Genomic DNA, 19,193 nt, shown 5'->3' on the forward strand with positions numbered 1-19,193 from the left:
CAGGACCGCAGGAGCCTGGGTTACCCGCAGTCTCCTAGAGCACCAGATACACTCAGCTGTTACGCGGGGAAAAGTGCTTTTTATTTGACTCTCAGGAGAAAAAAAGTATTTGGGGAAGAGAATCGCTCACACAGTTAAAACAGTAGATCTGAGTGGTGACTCCCGAGATGTCAGGACAGAGCATGCCAGCACAAGAAAGCCTCCTCCAGATGTTATGGAAGGGTCAGCACCCAGCCAGCAAGTGCTCCCGAGCTGATTCCTGTTAGTTTCACAGCCAGCAGCCACACAACATCACGCAGAAACACGTGTGTGCCACCTGCCATTCTGAGCTGGGGGTCCTGAGGGTTGTGGTGGGCCAGTCTAGGTGCTGGGTTTAGATACACAGAGATATATTTTTAGAAGGTGCTTTAAAAAATCTCAGTTTCTGGGACTTTATTCTCCAGTGAAGCCACTCCAGCCGGCGCCTTTGCTTCCAGTCCAATCTGCTACAGATTTTATTTTTTTAAAACATCTATGGTTTAGGGTGTTTCTGTCTCCACTGCTTTTATGCCAAGACCTGCTGCATTCGGAGCTTGGGAACGCTGGTTCCAAACCCCACCGTCAGTAGGAATGGGGGTTTTCACTGCGGTGTCAGAACTGACTCTGAACCTAAGTGGTGTGGAAAAAAGAGAATGGGCCTCAGTTCTCAGAGCCTTCATCCCCACCGGGGAAACGCAGCAGACCAGCCCTTCCTGCAGGAGCCTACTTTTGTGGAAGTTTTTGCTTGTTTGTTTTTTGCCTTGGTGTGAGGCTTTCAGGATCTTAGTTCCCCTACCAGGGACTGAACCTAAACTCTGTGGAGTCCTAACCACTTGGCCACCAGGGAGTTCCTTGGAGCCAACTAAAAGACTGCCCTGAAGTGTGAAAATTATTATTCCATAGGAAGTAAACTTGAGCTGTCAGTCACACCAGGAATGGTCTTCCAGCTCATCCACACTGAAAGCTGGAGGCTAAGCAGGATGATCAGAGCTTCAACAGCCAAAAGGCTGAGCCAGAAGGTGGTGAATACCCCAGGCACTGGAGGTACACCAGAACGATGCTGGCCAGCCCCTCACCAAGACAGGAGGGGAGGATATTCATGAATTGAGGACAGCTTTGAATGGGTAACCATTTATAACCGTGGTATTCGCAGGTAGGTCATTCCAACCCAGAGCATCTGAACATGTAAGACGTACTTTTGTTGGACAGTTAGACGCCAGAATTGGAGGTTTTCTCTTTTGGTCACTGAACTTGCGCCATATTTGTCAAAAGTCTCTAGAACTAAATGGGCTCCCTGACTCTCTGGCATGTAGCCATGAAGAGGAAGTAAAAGAAAGTGAAAGTCACTCAGTCCTGTCCGACTCTTTGTGACCCCACGGCCTGTATAGAATACTGGAGTGGGTGGCCGTTCCCTTCTCCAGGGGATCTTCCCGACCCAGGAATTGAAGCGGGGTCTCCTGCGTTGCAGGTGGGTTCTTTACCGCCTGAGTTATGCGGTTCCATTTGGAAGCTTTGTACCTTTGCCAGGTTAGTGGGGAGCCTGTCTTTGCTATCAGGATGGGCAAGAACGCACAGAGCATCTACTGCTGGTCTGCTGGTAACAGATGCTTCGAGATGGGCGTGCCCATCTCATGAGTAGCTCAGGACAACTGAATTTAGAGTAGTGATCACTGAGAGGTCTCTGCCTGACAGCGATTTTATTCCGCTGGCTTTACAAAGAGATTAGAGGAGTAAAGAAATCTCTTGTTTAGAGGGTATTCTCTAGCCAGCTTGCAGCATGTCCCTAAGGCTGCTTAGGCATTGAGGGGACATCACCTTGTCCTTCAAGGTTTTCCAAAAGATACTATCAGGCTCTGTTGAATGCGTGAGCGTCTCGGCTGTGTGAGCTCAGGTGAGCTGCCGATGCCGGTGATGGAGTTCTGGAATTGTTCCTGCTCTCTGGCACCTTTCATTACACATCAGCCTACACTTCCCAACTATTTCTGAGTTGGGGAGAATCTGCTCTAATGGGGCAGGGTTGGGGGGAGGTGGTTCTCATGCCACTGGGAACGGGGCCGAAGGGTGTATCCTTCTCCAGTTTCCTCCCTCTGCGTTCACAACCTGGCTGTCTAAATCTGGCCGTCACAGAGCACCTGTTTCATGAGTCGGGGTCCAGGGTGAAGGTGGGAAACGTCCTAACTTCTCTTTTACCAGATTATGAGAACATCTGTAAAGCTAACATTAGTACAGACCATATGGAGAATGGTACTCTCCCCCTCGCAGAGCTATGATTATAGGGACTTTCTGAAGCAGAGATTTAATCAGACTTTGCTTGCTTACTTGCTTGCTATGGGAGGTCCAGTCATAGAGACCCAGTTAATGTATTTCATCTGATTTTCTGTACTTGGGTAAGGTGTGACCATCAGTGGCAAGAGAAATTACTGTCCTGAAGCTTCTTTCAAGTGGCTTACTACCTACAGCCCTTCAATCTCATCTTCCTCAAGAAGTGTCCCCACAGCCAAAGGAAATGCATCCCTCTTAATAGGAAGATGCCAAAAATATCAGAATAAAGTGATTGACTCCAAAGGCAAATGACTCCAGCAGAGAGGGGAGGGTGCTCTTTGCTTCCTTGCCAGACACTGTGAAATGGCCTTCGTGAGAACAAATAAGGTTTTGTACTTTACTGGCCATTTAGATCACATTAGTCACAAGCTTTCTAAATTGTGCTTTTAAGCTGACAGAAATTTTGGCATTCTCTCCAAAGTAATGAAGCATTTGTCCTTCTCCACGGCATCTTTCACCATCATAAAATACCATTTCCATTTAAAGTAATTAAAATCTAAACTGTACTGGGAAAAATGATTGGAGTCCTTTGTTTTTTGTTTTTTTTTTTTTTTCTCTCTAATTTATGGCTATGCTGCAGGTGTCTTCACTTGCTTTTATTTTGACCCTGGGTGGTGGCAGGGGCGGAGGGTGCCGTTATTGTTGCGTGTCTGTTTTCTGTTATTCAATCCTAGCCTTTCAGGACTATGCTAATCTCCCTGTATGACTCATGAAGCTTCAGTCTTATCCTGAAGGCAAGTGGCATGAGATGTGTAATTATCTTTCGGACTCCATGATCTCCCAAACGATTATTTCCTATAATTCCATTTTTGAAAGAGAGTTCCTTGTTTCTTTTTTCTTCTGATGCAGTAAGTGTGCTGATAGACTCACTTGATAAGACTTGACCGACTTGATAATTTGAATTTAGTATTTAAATTTTAATTTACTGATTATGAGAATGGGTTGCTTGCCTTCCCTTGCATTATACACCACCACCCACTTGTCTATCTGCCCCGCCCATGGTCACTGATAATTGCCAGTCTTTACTCACAATGGAACAGGCCACCGCACCAGATCCTGGGGATGTGAGGATCCGAGAGGCTGGGATTCCATTGCAGACCATTTAGCCTCTGAGAGTCTCATTTGCCTTATCTGTAAAATGAGAGGTTGGATCATTCTAGCAAATAATAGTTAAGAGTTCACACAGGCGGTAACAAGATGAGTAACAATGTGGGCCAGTATTTATTGAGCAACTATTATGCGCTTTTAAATATTCCAGGACTAGGTGGTACCCAGTTCAGTCAGTAAAGAATCTGCCTGCAGTGCAGGAGACCTGGGTTCGATCCCTGGGTCGGGAAGATCCCCTGGAAAAGGAAATGGCAACCCACCCTAGTATTCTTGCCTGGAGAATCCCATGGACGGAGGAGCCTGGTGGGCTACAGTCCATGGGTTTGCAGGAGTCAGATACAGCTTAGCGACTAAACCACCACCAAGGGCGTTGGGGATGGGGAGGCAGATGAATAAATGAATCCTTTTGATGGATTAATAATATGGTGAAAAATGAGTTCAAGAGGAGCCATAGGCGCTGTAGAAGCACAGCATGAGTCCACAAGGTTTTTCCAGTACTCCAAAAATCAAACAGAACGCCTACATTAGCTCTGGTAAGACTGAGCCGCCTGACAAAAATACCCAGTTTCTTTCTGGTGGCTGGAAACATGTCAACTTAGTGTGGTAACAGCGGTTCTATTATGCTGCTCCAGAACCCTAGCTGGTAGGTGGAGCCCAGAACTAGCAATTTCTGGCACCTGTGGCAAACAGCATGCGACAGACCCCAAAATCAACTTTTTAATTCACTTTGCGGCTCACAGATGGGTGTTATTACCAGTGTGCACCATCTGGTAGCTTTCTATTTTAACCATTCATCCCTGCTAACTAGATGCCGGGCTTTTTTAAATTATTATTTTAAATTCATGTGACCTCTAAATGTTCACGACCTAGGGAAAAAAAATCCTAGTTAACCTGCCCCCCTTGTAGTCCTGGTTTTGATTTACAGTGAGAAATGTATTATTATTTTGTGCAATTTGTTTCATAAGCCAACATTTTTTCAAATATGAGGCCCACCAAAGAAAAACTAGCCCTCACTGGTTAAAAGATTCTTACCAGGTGGTTGGTGTTTCTGGTTCCAAAATCACGTGTGTTCTCCACCAGGCCTGAAGAGCTCACTGCCTGGCATGGAGCGAACACTTGGGTAAAAATGTCACTGGAAGCATGCCAGTGGACAGGCAGCATTATATCTGTCCGATCTTGTTCCTAATGTACTTCTGAGAGGCCAGACCAATGTCTGTAGGCTGGGACAGACTCCAGGAGGTGTTGTCAGTGGTGTGGACAGAGCCTTGGGCCAAGTGGATGTCCTTGTCACATGGTGGAAAGATCTGTTTTGTGAATTATGTGGCTTTCATGTGGCTCAGACAGTAAAGAATCTGCCCCCAGTGGAGACCCAGGTTCGATTCCTGAGTCAGGAAGATCCCTGGGAAGGGAGGGCATGGCAACCTACTCTGTTATTCTTGCCTGGAAAATCCCAAGGACAGAGGAGCCTAGTGGGTTACAGTCCATGGTGTCGCAAAGGGTTGACACAACTGAGTGACTGACACTTTACTCTCTTAAAGAATCATAGTTTATGCATTTTTTTTAAGTGTCTCTGTGTGTGCATATATATTTTTTTTTCCTTTTTTTTTTTTTTTTTTTGGCCACACTGGGTCTTAGTTGCAACATGTGGGATTTAGTTCCCTGACCAGGAGTGAGCCTGGGTCCCCTGCATTGGGAGTGGGAAGTCTTAGCCACTGAACCATGAGGGAAGTCCCCTGTTTTGTGAATTAAAACCTCGAGACACACTCTCAGTCATTATTAATATGGTGGTTCTGATCGTATCTTCTAATATTGTTTCTTGCTTGTGTCTACCTTTTAATTTGTGCTGATATGTTTTATGCACTCTTGTCGATCTTTAAGAAATGGGAATCTCCTGCAGGGCCACCTGGCCAGGCCAGAGCAACCACTGGGGGTGGTGGTTCAGGGCGGGTGGTTCTGGAACCAGATCCCCGTGAATACAGACGGACAACTGCATTTAGCTCGATGTCTAAGATGTCCACTGTGCCCTTTCTGGTCTTCGTCTTGGTTCTGTTGTCATAGACATGCGCTGAGCTGTCAGGAAGCACGTGTGACCGAGGAGGGCTGTATATTTCTGATTCCAAGTTTATCATACATTTCAAATGGTACGCGCTGTGCCCCTCTACTGACATGCGGCCTTTCTTCTTTCCCCAGAATGTCGAGTGGTGAAGTCCACTTCCTACACCAAAATAGCTTCATCATCCCGCAGGAGCACCACCAAGAGCCCAGGGCCTTCCCGGCGCAGCAAATCTCCGGCATCCACCAGCTCAGGTAAGGCCGCGGAGGAGCCCGGAGCGACTGCTTTGTTTGTGACGCATGCTGAGCAGAAGGTGTGTGAAAGCCCAGAGCGTGAGGTTTCAACGGAGTGCAGATTCCGGTTTATAATTTTAGAACATGGTAAGCTGGGGGAACAGATTTGCCAGAGTCTAGCATGTTGGCTGTAAGAAAAAACATCGGGTTCAGGAAAACTTAATGAAAGATTCGGAAAACCCAGACTTGCCCACAAAATAGGAGTACGCTCCTGACTTGCATCATTTCTGCTCAAAATAAAAGAAGTATTTTTTAGGCTCAGGGGCCCCGACTCCAGAAACCTCCATTAAAGCTTCTGTTCCACTTGTGACTGGCTGGTGAGGAGGCTGCTGTTTGTGTCACGGAGTCTTGATCAGCACACTCTCACTGTGGCCCCAGCACAGCCCTGGGGCCACAGGAACTGCAGTGACTCCGGGCCTGGCTCCTGTCTGTCCTGCGCTCTAGTGCAGTGCTGGAGCAGGATGTGGACTCATAGGATGAGCGCCTCAGCTCTGCCCTGTCTTTCTTGGGCCTTAAACTGACACAAACTAGTTTGTCTGTCTGTGTCTTAGGTAGAAGATCTATTTCACGGTGGTAGGTGATTATTTACTAAGTGCTCTAAACTGTTGAATGTGAATTATTAAATGATACATCCATCAGAGTTATCGTCACCTGATTTCACAAAGGCAGGCAGGGAAGCTCTTATAAATAGAGACCAAGACCTTTAGGGTCTACACGGAGGCCTTCTTATACTCAGCAGTGTGGTCCCAGAGGGATGTGAGAAGATCTCTAGGCGGGGGCTACAGGACCTCCCTCAGGCATGACTGCCCAGTGTGAGTTACAGCTTCCCTGTTTAAAAGTGGAGACGCTGTAATCTTTTTTTTTTTCCTAATTAAAACGGAAACTTCTGAAACGAGTCTTAGAAGAAGGGACTCTTAGTTGGCTGGAGCGGGACCATGTGGTCCACCTTGGTTCTCTAAGAGGTGCTTTTCCCTGGGGGCTTTGCTGCATGCCACAGTCCATAGGGTTGCAAAGAGTCAGATGCGACTGAAGCGACTTTGCATGCACGCACGCACACTCTTCCCTAGCAGGTCCTCCAAGACCTTCTTCTCACTTTGTCCCCTCCCCACAGCATGGTTACAGCATCTCACAACACAGCTGGCCCTTGAGGTGGGCTGAGTGTGCCTCACCTATTTTCCGATGGACTCGGAGCTCCTCCCTTATTGTGTCGTTAAGCTCACCTAGACTGGACGGAACACTGATGTCAGGCTTTGTTAAAGAGTAAGGTGATGAGCTGGCTTAAAGCTCAACATTCAAAAAGCTAAGATCATGGCATCTGGTCCCATCACTTCATGGGAAATAGATGGGGAAACAGTGGCTGACTTTATTTTTTGGGGCTCCAAAATCACTGCAGGTGGTGATTGCAGCCATGAAATTAAAAGACGCTTACTCCTTGGAAGGAAAGTTATGACCAACCTAGATAGCATATTCAAAAGCAGAGACATTACTTTGCCGACTAAGGTCCGTCTAGTCAAGGCTATGGTTTTTCCAGTAGTCATGAATGGATGTGAGAGTTGGACTGTGAAGAAAGCTGATGCCGAAGAATGGATGCTTTTGAACTGTGGTGTTGGAGAAGACTCTTGAGAGTCCCTTGGACTGCAAGGAGATCCAACCAGTCCATTCTAAAGGAGACCAGTTCTGGGTGTTCATTGGAAGGACTGGTGCTAAAGCTGAAACTCCAATACTTTGGCCACCTCATGCAAAGAGTTGACTCATTGGAAAAGACTCTGATGCTGGGAGGGATTGGGGGCAGGAGGAGAAGGGGACGACAGAGGATGAGATAGCTGGATGGCATCAGTGACTCGATGGACGTGAGTTTGAGTGAGCTCCGGGAGTTGGTGATGGACAGGGAGGCCTGGCGTGCTGCAATTCATGGGGTCGCAAAGAGTTGGACACGACTGAGTGACTGAACTGAACTGAACTGAAGGTGATGAGACTCAAAAGTTTAAAGTTCATGAGAGTCATTTGGGAACTTGGTATAGAGTTTGCCATTCTTACCCCCAAACTCTCTAGATTCTGACAAAGACAAAAGCCTGTTTTACCCGGTATTCCAGGCAGTTCTGATCGGGTGATCCCGGTCCCAGATTTAGGAGGACAGACAGGTAAGGAAGTGGTTTCCAGAGTGTGGTTCCTGCTGCATCACCATCCCCTGAACTGGGGCCCAGCAGTCTGGGTTCTCACAAGCCTTCCAGGTTATTCTGATGTTCACCTAAGTTTAAGAACCCCTGGATTGTGGGTAACAAAAGGAGAGATAAATATGGGGAGTCACTGACTCTGGACCGTCAAGGGTGGAAGACGAGGCCTGCTCGTCTTCATCTGTTGGCATAACAGAGACTTCCTTCCTTCCTGCCCCCCCTGCTTGCCTCCGGGCAGCAGTGTCCGTCTTTAGCCCTCGTAACCCGGCGCTGTGGCGTTTAGCAGTGCGCAGAGGAGAGTGGCCGGTGCCAGTCTCCTTTTCTGCCTCCTCATAATGACCTGCTTTCAGAGAGCCAGTCCCCGGGGAGAAGAGAGAGCTTCTGTCTGAAGATCCCCTCTTCTCTGGAAGTTGATACTGGAGAAAGGCTCTCCCTTCCGGGGAGATGCCACCTACCTGCAGATATAGACTGTAAGAATGGTGGGGTGATGACAGAAAAGCTGCTGGTGAAAGCTCCCCTCAGGAGTGGGAGCTTGTTATTAGTCAGCCGACAGGTTCCAGTGGGGCCCTTTGGAGGATGATCAGTCTTGACCAAAGAGCAGTCCTCATTTTTTCCAATCAGACCCACCTGGGCTGCAGGATGAAGTCCCACAGAGCAGGAAGGAAGAGGAGGTGATGGGCCTAGCCAGCCTGTTTTCCCTAAAATTGTGGCTATTTGGTACAATCGTGAAAAGCTGTAGAGAAACAGGCCTCACATTAGTTGGAATGTTAATCAATACCACTAAAAAAAAGTCTATATTGAAAAACAATATTTGTGCCCTATCCAACCCATTTTGATACTGCACAGCTTTACTTAATCTTTCCTCTCTCCTTCCTCTTAGTATACAGCATGGGGTATGGGACTTCCCTGGTGGTTCAGTGATTAAGACTCTGCCTCTATTGCAGGAGTCTTGGGTTCAATCCCTGGTTAGCAAACTAAGATCCCACATGTAGTGGGGCGAGACCAAAAAATCAAAAATTCAAAAAGTACTTTAAAAATATCAGGTTTGGTTGAGGGGGAAGTATCTAATAATGAGAATGAGAGATTAGCTGAAATCTTACGTCTCTTAATATCATAGATACTTTAAGGGAATCAATATGCACTTATTGCTATTAACTTTTTGTTATTACCTTTGGGGGTGGTGTTTTTAAGAGCTGTAGGCAGTTAGAAGCTCTTTGGTTTGGGCAAGAATTTCTCTTCTCTTTGCTTGTCTCCATAGGTCACAGAAGGTAGTGGGCAGGTCAGATTCTTGTGCGCGTGTCCAAGGACCGGCTCCTGACACCAGGAGCAGTTGTCGTCTGCAGCTCAGGTTTCCACTGCAGATGCAGAAGTGTCTTCATGCTTCTGTCTGTCTAATCGTGGCAGCCAGGACTGAACAGGGTCCTCCCATTGGTAATATAAGGCCAAAAGAAAAGGAAGAGAGAATTTTTGCAACTCAGAAAAAAATAAGCTTGTAAATAATGACGAGCCTATTTTATTTCAAAAAAGGAATCTAAAATTTCAGTTAAGGAAAAAAAAAAGAGCCATCACTCTAATCTTAAAAAGATAATTATGAATACAGGAAATTGTTTCACTTTGGAATTAACTGGTCACAGAGTCACTATTCAGCATCTCTTAAGATTATATAAATCTTATAAATGTATTTAATTTTAATCTTATAAATAAAGATGACTATATCATTTACCAAAAGTAATTCTGGAAACTCAAAAATGGAGATAGGCAAATGTATTAGATGTATTTGAATTTGTCACTGCCAACGTTTGGAACCATTCTCTTTAGAAGTTTAAAATGCATAGGATACATTACCTCAAAATCAATAGGTTGCTTCGAACAAGCATTTCTATTTTCTGCTGTTTCTCTGAATCCCTTTTCCACCAGTTAAAACCTGGTTGATTTGACCAGAAATCACCTGGAATATGTGATAGGTACACCATGCCAGGTAATTATCATTTCTATTCAGAAAGCATAATCCAATCCATCCTAAAATCAATGTATTCTTGAAAAATTAACACTTCATTCAAGGTATCTTTAAACTTCTAGGTCAAAAGTAAAGAAGAACTCATCATGTTTTAATATAAGCCTTTTATGCATATAGTTTTCAACTCCCTGCTTTTTGATTTAGAAGATATGCCATATAATCATTTCCTGGTTATATAAGAGCTTATAATATGTGATGACTGTCTCTTGATTCTGACTTGCTACCAAATCTTCCCACCTTCCTCTGGATGATTCTTATTTGAGAGGGTTTATAGAGCAGCAACACCCAGACGCACATGCATGGATTGCCTCAAGGAGCTCTTTTCCCAGGACCTAAGCCCAGGGTTTAGAAAGTTCAGAGGTGTCTCCATGTCTTTTGAGGGCAGGTGTTCTTACTGGATGTCAAGGGATCGGCTGCCTTGGTCCTCTCCACTGAACTAGCCTGAGACTCCTGCCTCTACTCAAGTTTGTCTCTTGAAAACGTGGAAGGGAGCAGTGAATTATCTCTGTATTGACTGCATCTGAACTTTCTTAAAATAGCCTGTATAATATTTTTCATAAATTATAGGACTGGAATGTGAATAACTTCCCTTTCATACTCCTGGAACATTGATGTCCCCCACAGCCCCCTTTCCACCATGAACCTGACTTTGTAACATTGAGGAATTTTTGTTTCTCCTCCTTACACATTCACCTAAAGTTTGAACTGGTTTCTCCTTCAGTTTTAAAATTTCTGCTTCCAGTATTCACCTTCCTGCCTGATACAAAGATTGGAGCATTGCATGAAGTTGAGATTTGTAGGTCCCCGTGCTATCTGTGATTGTTTTGTTGACTTTGCATTTATTTTTAAGAAGTTTTTTAATGATCTCCTTACCACTTTTAGAAGTATTTATTTATCTACAGCCGCACTGGGTCTTTGTTGCTGTGTGAGGGTTTTCTCTAGTTGTTGGGGGTGGGGTGGGGGGCTTCTCTCTGCTGCGCTGTGCAGGCTTCTCATTGTGGTGGCTTCTCTTGTTGCAGAAAAGGGACTCTTGGTGCGCAGGCTTCAATAGTTGCAATTCACTGGCGTAGTTGCTCTGCGGCACGTGGGATCTTTCTGGACCAGGGATCAAACTCATGTCTCCTGCATTGGCAGGCTGATTCTTAATCACTGGACCACCAAGGAAGCCCTGGCCTTTACATTTAAATGAAACATCTGAGTTAACATAGAACTTTAATCTCTTTATTTTTCTCTCCCAACAACAAGCAAGACAAGACATTATTCTCTGTTATATAATATATACTCTTATCTTTTAAATGAGGAAGCAGGGCCAGGGCTGGGGGAACTGCTTGGCCCAGAGTCACAGGGATAATGTGTCTGCTCAGAACAGGCAACTGGGGCTTCCGGTGCTCTGGACACAGCAGGCTGGCCATTCTTGATACCTGTTTCTTCACCTCTGCTTATTAAAATTTTGATCTTCAGGAAATAACTGATGCAGTACCTAGTTTAAGATTGAGATTTACAACATCATAACCCTTTGCAATAGAAACCCAAGTGTTAGTCCCAGGCAGGGACATTCCAGGGGGTGGAAAGACTCACTCCAACTTCATGATGTTTGCCAGTAGTAGACAGAAGTCAAATGTTAGAACAAGAATGAGACTCCTCAGTAAATCTTTTCTTTGTTCCTTACTCATTCCTCTTCTCGAGACTAGGAGAAGTTAGAGGTGATTTATTACTGTAAGGTGTTCATTTACACATTCAGAGATATCAAGTTCAATCCTGCTAGTGTCGAGCACTTGCTAGACACTAATAATGCAGAGATGAAAGAAATAGCCCCTCCGGTCAAGAAGCACACAGGTTAAGCCCCCTAACTAATTTATACATAGCGTAATTCACAGAGCTGTTGAATTATTATTAGTCTCCATAACAGAAAGGGTCCAAAGAAGGCAAATTGGAGCTGGAGAAAAAGTCTAAACAAGAATAAGGAGTCCCCAGACAATTGTGTGCTGAAACACTGAATGAGGTATCATTAAGAAATGGGGTAAACTTCTCCAGTAGTCCAGTGGTTAAGAATCGCCTGCGGATGGATGCAGGGGACATGGGTTCAATCCCTGGTCCAGAAAGACCCCACATGCTCAAGGAAACTAAACCCATGCACCACAACCACTGAGCCCTATAGCTGTGCGCTATAGCCCGATAGGTCTATGTACTAGAGACCCTGTGCTCCACAACAAGAAAAGCCACCACAGCGAGAAGCCCGCATACCATAGGGAAAAGCCGAGCACCGCAGCGAGACTAGCCCCTACCTGCCCCAACTAGAGAAAGTCCGTGAGCAGCAATGAAGACCTGGCACAGCCAAACATTAATTAGTTAAAAAAAGAAGTGGCGAAAACTGGTTTCAGTTCCTTCTTAAAGAAACAGGAATATGTAAGAGCATCATAAAGAGAGTTTCGTGTGGATTGAAGTTGTATTCATGTGTCTCTTTGGAACATAGACATCTCACAACATGTGTAATTTTAAAGGTGACTTTCTCGTCAACAAATTCCTTTATCTGCACGAGGAAATTATAACAAAGTCTGTTTCCAAATAAGAGTATTTTATGCATCCATTCAATTTCAGTAAGAATGGATAAGCTTTTGTTTTGCTTTATTTTGTTTTCTTAATGTTAAAAGTAGAAGAAAGCTATGTTTACCTATCTTGAATCATCATTGCTGCAGTCCTCCTTAAAAACTTAGAGATTTCAAACTTTTGGCCTCTTAGATCCCTTATAAGAACTTTGAGAATTTTGTTTGTTTTAGAGTTTTATTCCCAGTCAGGTGGATGGCCATTTTTCTTTCGTACATAGTGACTGCCTCTGTTTAGAAGCCAGAACAAACATAACTGAGTCCCCAGTGGATGCTTATGCTCATCAATTCAAGCATAAACTGATGCACTTTCTTGCCCTCCAGAAGCTTATCGTCCAAGACATTCATTCATTCAGTATGCACTGAAACCCGCCAAGGACCAGTGATGCGAGAGATGCAGGAGTGAACATTTAAAAGAAGGAAATGCTAGATGCCTTAGTTGATGACCTTCTACCACGATGGAAGCATTATCTTATATTTCTCAGGCTTAAAACTTACTTTAATGTGACTTTGGAAATCCTCAAGTCTTTTTTATTTATGCTAGTCAAATTTTACTTTTTTATAGTTATATAAAATATTTTATGCAACATATGCAGATAAGGATCAAAGCTGGGGAAGCAAAGAGAATTTTAATCAGCATACCGGTCCAATTTGTCAATTTTTAAAACTTACAGCAAGCACCATCAAAGGCAGATGGCTAGCTATTAATTTTTAGCTGTCTTTTTCCTTTAGTGCAGAGATTTCAGACATATACATTCTATAGAGGATCTTTTCTGCTTTGGCATTCCAAGAGAATCGTTGAAAACAAAATGCAGCAAGCAAATCCAGAGGGCTGATGACTCATTCCCTGTGTTTTTAGAATTTTCTATTGCCTATAGAGCTGAATCCCCCTTCCATTCTCCTTCCCTGCACTCATCAACTGCTGCCCCCCTCCCCCACCCACCGCCCTGCTCAGCAGGTGAGTACTTCCAAAGATACTCTTTGAAACTTTGAACCATTATCTTGACACACTATCTGTGGGGGCAGCACCCTATGGCAACTGCTTTAATAAATCCTCACCGCTACTGCCCCATGTTAATTAAATATATCCAGGACATTAACTGTGTTCCAGGCATGTATGAGGTTGTAGGGATACAAATGTGATTAAACTGCAATTCTTATCTTCAAGCTGGGAGACAAACACATATGTTACTTACTATAATAGTGTAGTAGGCGCCATAGGGCTACATCTCATTAATAGGGTCAGAGAAAAAGACTTATAAATTGGGACTTGAAGGGTCTTGCCAGGATAAGAAGGGCCCAGAGGGCATCAGCACCTGAGAAGACAGCGAGTTAAGGCACAAAAGCATGGAAACGTACGGCACATTTAGGGAGCAGTTGCTAGCCCAGTAGAAATGGATGATAAAATTCTCGGAGAGGAAGAAGATGGTGGTAGCCCAGTTGGTTATGCTGAGATTGCACCGTTCATTATGCCATGAGAACAATGTTGTGTGTATTAGGGGGTAAAAGGTGACTTCTAGTAAGGCCATGATTAGTTATTTATCTGAATTTATATACAATGGCACAGGGGTAGAAAGGATGGCTACACAGCAAGGACTGAGGGCCAGGAAGGCTCTGTGAAGCCACCCGGGAACGAACTGTTAGGACAGAATTTAAACAGTTTTTTAAAATGCGGGACAGGCCTTCCCTGGTGGTCCAGTGGTTAGGCGTTTGCCTTCCAATGTTCAGGGGGTGCAGGTTCAGTCCCTGGTTGGGGAGCTGAGATCCCACATGCCTTGTGACCACAAAGCAAAACGTAAAACAGAAGCAATATTGTAATAAATTCAATAAAAGATTTTAAGAATGGTTTACATTTTTAGAAAATCTTTAATAAAATAAAATGTGGGGAACTTCAAAAGGGAAATGAAACTAAGAATTTAACTGGATGTGAGGCCAGACGAAGAGAAGGGGATCAGAGGTGATTTGCCCATTGATGAGGGATGGGTCCCCTTGTAGCCACGTCCACGTGAGATGCTCCAGAAGCATCAGTAGGCAGGTAGGAAGGAACGGTGTGGAAGTCAGATTTGAGCTTTCTGTGTATGCACTGGGGAGACACTGATGTAGTGTCAGTAGTGATTTAAATAATAGAAATGTAAAATGCACCTCCCCTCAACCCAAGGAGAGATTGGAACTGCAGGAACATGTGCAGTTATAAGGGTACATCAGAGGACATGAGTGAAGTAAGTCAGAAAGAGAAAAACAAGTACCTTATATTAACTCATATATGCAGAATCTGGAAAAATGGTAGAGATGAAGCTATTTCCAGGGCAGGAGCAGAGACGCAGACTTGAAGAACAGACTCGTGGGCACCGGGCTTGGGCGAGGAGGGAGGGATGGTGGGATGAACTGAGAAAGTAGCGTTGACATATATACACTCACACGTGCAAAATAGCTAGCTAGTGGGAAGCTGGTGCATCGCACAGGGAGCCCAGCTCGGTGCTCTGTGATGACCTAGAGGGGAGGGATGGGGGGGGGGGCTCGCGAGGGAGGGGGCATGTGCACACACACAGCTGATGCACGCTGGTGTGCTGCAGGAGCGAACGCAATACTGTAAACCCGCTAGCCTTCGATTTGAAAAAAAAAGCACATCAGAAAAGGCGAGGGCACGGTGAGTGCGCAGGAGCGGAAGTCAGAGGGGGCAGAAAGTTTCAAGATGGAGGAAGAGGCCAGAAATGTTAACATGAGGGCAAGCAGAGTTGAGGACTGAGGGGACGCAGGACTCGGCAGTAAGGACCCATTGGTGACCTGTGGAAAGTCCCCTTCAGCGGGCACTTTGTCCCGGGGGTCATTCCGGGGCTGCCCCCGGGGGCGGACGCCCGGGCTTTACTCCAAGCGGAGGCCGCCCTGCAGTACCTGGCAGGGTGGGACTCAGGCCCCAGAGCCCCTCCCCACGCTGACCCCTGGTGGCGCCTTTAATCACCTCATTCCTCCAGAATGACCAGCCTCTTCTGCCCTCCCCGCCGACAGATTTTCATCATTTTAAATCAGCATTCCAGATGATGCTGTCTTGTGAAATTCGATCTCTCTTTCCTTTTACCGTGAAAGCATCTTTGACTCCTTTTCTCCTCCTCGTCCACCTTCAGTTTGTCACGTGTTCTCGGCCCTCCTTTGCTGTTCTAGGACTCCGATTTCCTGCAGCTGCGGGAGCAGCTCGCCGGCCCCCTCCCTGCCTCTGACCTCTGCTCTTCACCTCTGTCCTGGGGGCTGTTAGACGTGTTATGGTTACTTGTGTGTATGTGTGAAGTTGCTTCAGTGGTGTCCGACTCTTTGCAACCCTATGGACTGCAGCCTGCCAGGCTCCTCGTCCATGGGATTCTCCAGGCAAGAATTCTGGAGTGGGTTGCCATGCCTTCCTCCAGGGGATCTTCCCGGGCCAAGGATCAGACCTCCACTTGCACACGTCTCCTGCACTGGCATACGGGTCCTTACCACTGGCATCACCTGGGAAGCCTGTTGCCATTACCTACTGTCAGCTAAATCGATTTTGAACTCTTTATTCTAGGATAAAGAACTGTCTTGCGTTGCCACAGTCTTCCTTTCCAGCTGTATCTCTCATGTTTCCTCTGGACTTGTGTTCTAGCCTGGAAACCAATTTAAATTTCCACCAGGAACCCCTGGAGCTCTCCCACCTTTATTCCTGTCACTTTCTAGAAGCCTTTGCTCTATCACTTCTGGTCAAAAGTACGCATGCCCAGTGTGGCCCAGCTGACCTCTGTGAGGGTCTACCCCTCCTCCCCCATCCTGTGACAGTTGAGTTGGCTCCCAGGCTACAGGCGACAGGTCAGGCTGTGTCACCTGACCAAGTCAGGGTTTCTGAGGGCAGGAGTTCTTTAATGCATCCTACAGTGCCTTCAAGTTCATGGTCACTGCTGAGTAAATGTTGACTGGATGAGTGAATTGAGGAACAGTGGGATCTTTTCAAGTTGCCTAGATCTCCTAAGGTTCAAGGCCCCATTTGTAAATATTAAAAAATTGGTTCACAGAGCCATGCTCCTCTCTCCAACCCCCCTGTTTCTATTGACCTCCTGCCTTGCTGTTGTCCACAGCAGATAAGACAGTCCTTTTGTCTTTTGTGGGGGGGCATGCCCCGTGATATGTGGGGTCTTAGTTCCCTGACCAGAGATAGAACCCATGCCCCTCCAGTGCAAGTGCAGAGTCTAAACCACTGGACTGTCCCAGTAAGGTGAAAGTGTTAGTCACTCAGTCATGTTCAACTCTTTGTGACCCCACAGCCCGTAGCCCACCAGGCTCCTCTGTCCATGGGATTCTCCAGGAAAGAATACTGGAGTGGGTTGCCATTCCCTCCTCCAGGGGATCTTCCTGACCCAATAAGATAGTCACTCTGAATTGGACCTACTGTCCCTGTTTAAGAAAATGCAGACGGATGGAGAAAATCAGGGTTCCAATTCATCTATGAAGTCAGCACCTACGAAGATGAAACGAGGAAAAAGCATTTTTCTCAAGAGTTCTCCCACCCATCAGACACTTGTCTGTTTTGTCTTTGCCTAGGTTGACTCCATCTGCTTTTTCCTTCTTTTTTTCCTTTCTTGATAATGTGGCAGGCAATGGACAAGGGCTGGGAAAACATATTTTAGAGTATCTACAGCCTCCTCCATGATCAGGGAGTGAGGGAAAGTCTAAGGCAAGCAGCCAGATCTCCCGGGAAGCCTGCCTGAATCACCACCCCCTGAACACACAGACGGATAGATGGACTCACATGCATGCAAACACATTCCCTCCTCCCATGCCTGCAAGTGCAGCGGCATAATTATTAATAAACGAGCCACCTGAGTGCAAAATGAAGATAGATAAACAGCAAGATAGCTTTTCAGGTCCAAAAGGTTAGTCACCTTGTAATGAGATGGTCTTGCATGGAGACTGTTTTAGCTTCCAGACCAGTTTGAGACATTCAAGCATTTGGTTTTCACTTGCTGTCTGAGCCTTTTACTAATGAAACAGTAAAGGGGAAAAATCCTTTAAGTTTACAAAGGGTTTGCTAAATTCAAACACACATGAGTTTAAAGTCATTTAAAAGGAGCAATGAATTTGAACAAGTAAGCCAAGTATTTCCTGATTCTAGACTTTTTTTTTTTTTTGTAACTTTCATATTCAATTGTAAGCTTTGGGAGAACAGGGACCATTAGACAGAGTCAGGCACGTGTTAAGTGGCAGCTGCATGTGCTGAAGGGTGGATTATAGATTCCTGAATTCATGGCTCCAATGAGGGAGAGCAGGATCATCGATCTTTGATAATGAAGAGGTGAGGTCGGCTCTTTCATGAGGAGTCATGGTCTGTGTCCAGTTCAGGCTGCTGTGTCCTTGCTAGGCTCAGGCACCCCCGAGGGAGGATGGACTGGAGATGGTAGAAATCAGCCCCATAGATTTCTTCTACAGATCTTTGATGGCTAGTTATGAAATTGATCATCACAGAATATGAGAATAATGCAGCCCAGAGTTAAGCACTTCTCATTCAGGAGGTAAAAATCAGAACAAAGCATACAGCATTTAAATTGTATCCAGACAGATGTGAGCAAAGGAAACCAGAGCTGGATCTAAGACAATGGATCTGCTGGGTCCTTCAGTAAATCAGATGTTAGTGACTTCCAACTGAAATAACTAATTGTTGGGCCTGCTTGGCCATTTAGAAACAACCATGTGAAGTGAAGTTGGATTTTTCCCATTCAAAATAAAGAATTGTTTAGTAAAGGCCTCTGCAGTACCATTTGTTAGTTGACTTTTAATGAGTTCTGTTAAATAAGTGAGAAAACCCTTTTTATTGGCACTCAGGGATTTCTGGTAGGACAGGATTAAAAAACAATGGGACTCAATGCATGTGTCAACCTTACTTATGAAACAAAATTACTTATCCCAGTAGGATGAGGAGTATGATGCTTTCTGGAGGTCAAGAACCAACTTAAGAAGTTGATGGTGCTTTTTAAGTGGCCAAGAGGAAGAGTCTGTACAGAACTCTGACCTTAACAATACAGGTCGTTCCCAACTTACAAGCAGATTGTGTTCCAAAAATGTTTGACTGTCAATGACTTGTTTGGCACTTGAACTTCATTTCTCCTGAGAGATGGCAAGACAAGTAGAAGCCGTGAGCTAAATAAAGGAGGCAGATTCGAGTGCCCCAGTGAGAGAGAAGCCTATACATCCTCAGCTCCACAGACAGAGTGATAGGCCTGGACGTGTTCTGATGAGGCCACTCACGGGAAGAGTGCGCAGCTCTTTGAGTAGGACTGAATGAGACTCGTTTCTAGCTCTCTCACGTTCCAGCTGCAGTTTCCTCATAGCAAACTGCAAAAATGACACCAATTTGCAATGCAAATTTTTTCCCTTTTTTTATGCCGGCCATGTATATCAAGATACATACAATGATGCTTCAGTTCAGTATGTCCAAGCTCTATGTCCTTCCAAACTCTCTCCTCTTCTAGCCTTGTTGTTGTTCAGCCTCTAAGTCTCGTCTGACTCTTTGCAGCCCCATGGACTGCAGCACACTGGGCTCTCTTGTCCTTTACTATCTCCCGAAGTTTGCTCAAATTCATGTACATTGGATTGGTGATGCCA

At 45.4% G+C, this 19,193-nt stretch overlaps 1 protein-coding gene across 1 annotated transcript in view; it reads left to right on the forward strand.

Annotated features, from left to right (window-relative positions):
• DCLK1 (doublecortin like kinase 1) overlaps nt 1-19,193 on the forward strand; it is a 343,943-nt gene that overhangs the window by 241,639 nt on the left and 83,111 nt on the right. Inside the window, exon 5 of the mRNA XM_052650125.1 lies at nt 5,638-5,754. Coding sequence (XP_052506085.1) covers nt 5,638-5,754 — 117 coding nt within the window. The remainder of the gene's footprint in view (nt 1-5,637; nt 5,755-19,193) is intronic.

This window comes from Budorcas taxicolor, chromosome 12 (genome assembly GCF_023091745.1).
Source record: "Budorcas taxicolor isolate Tak-1 chromosome 12, Takin1.1, whole genome shotgun sequence".
In the NCBI taxonomy this organism is placed as follows: domain Eukaryota; kingdom Metazoa; phylum Chordata; class Mammalia; order Artiodactyla; family Bovidae; genus Budorcas; species Budorcas taxicolor.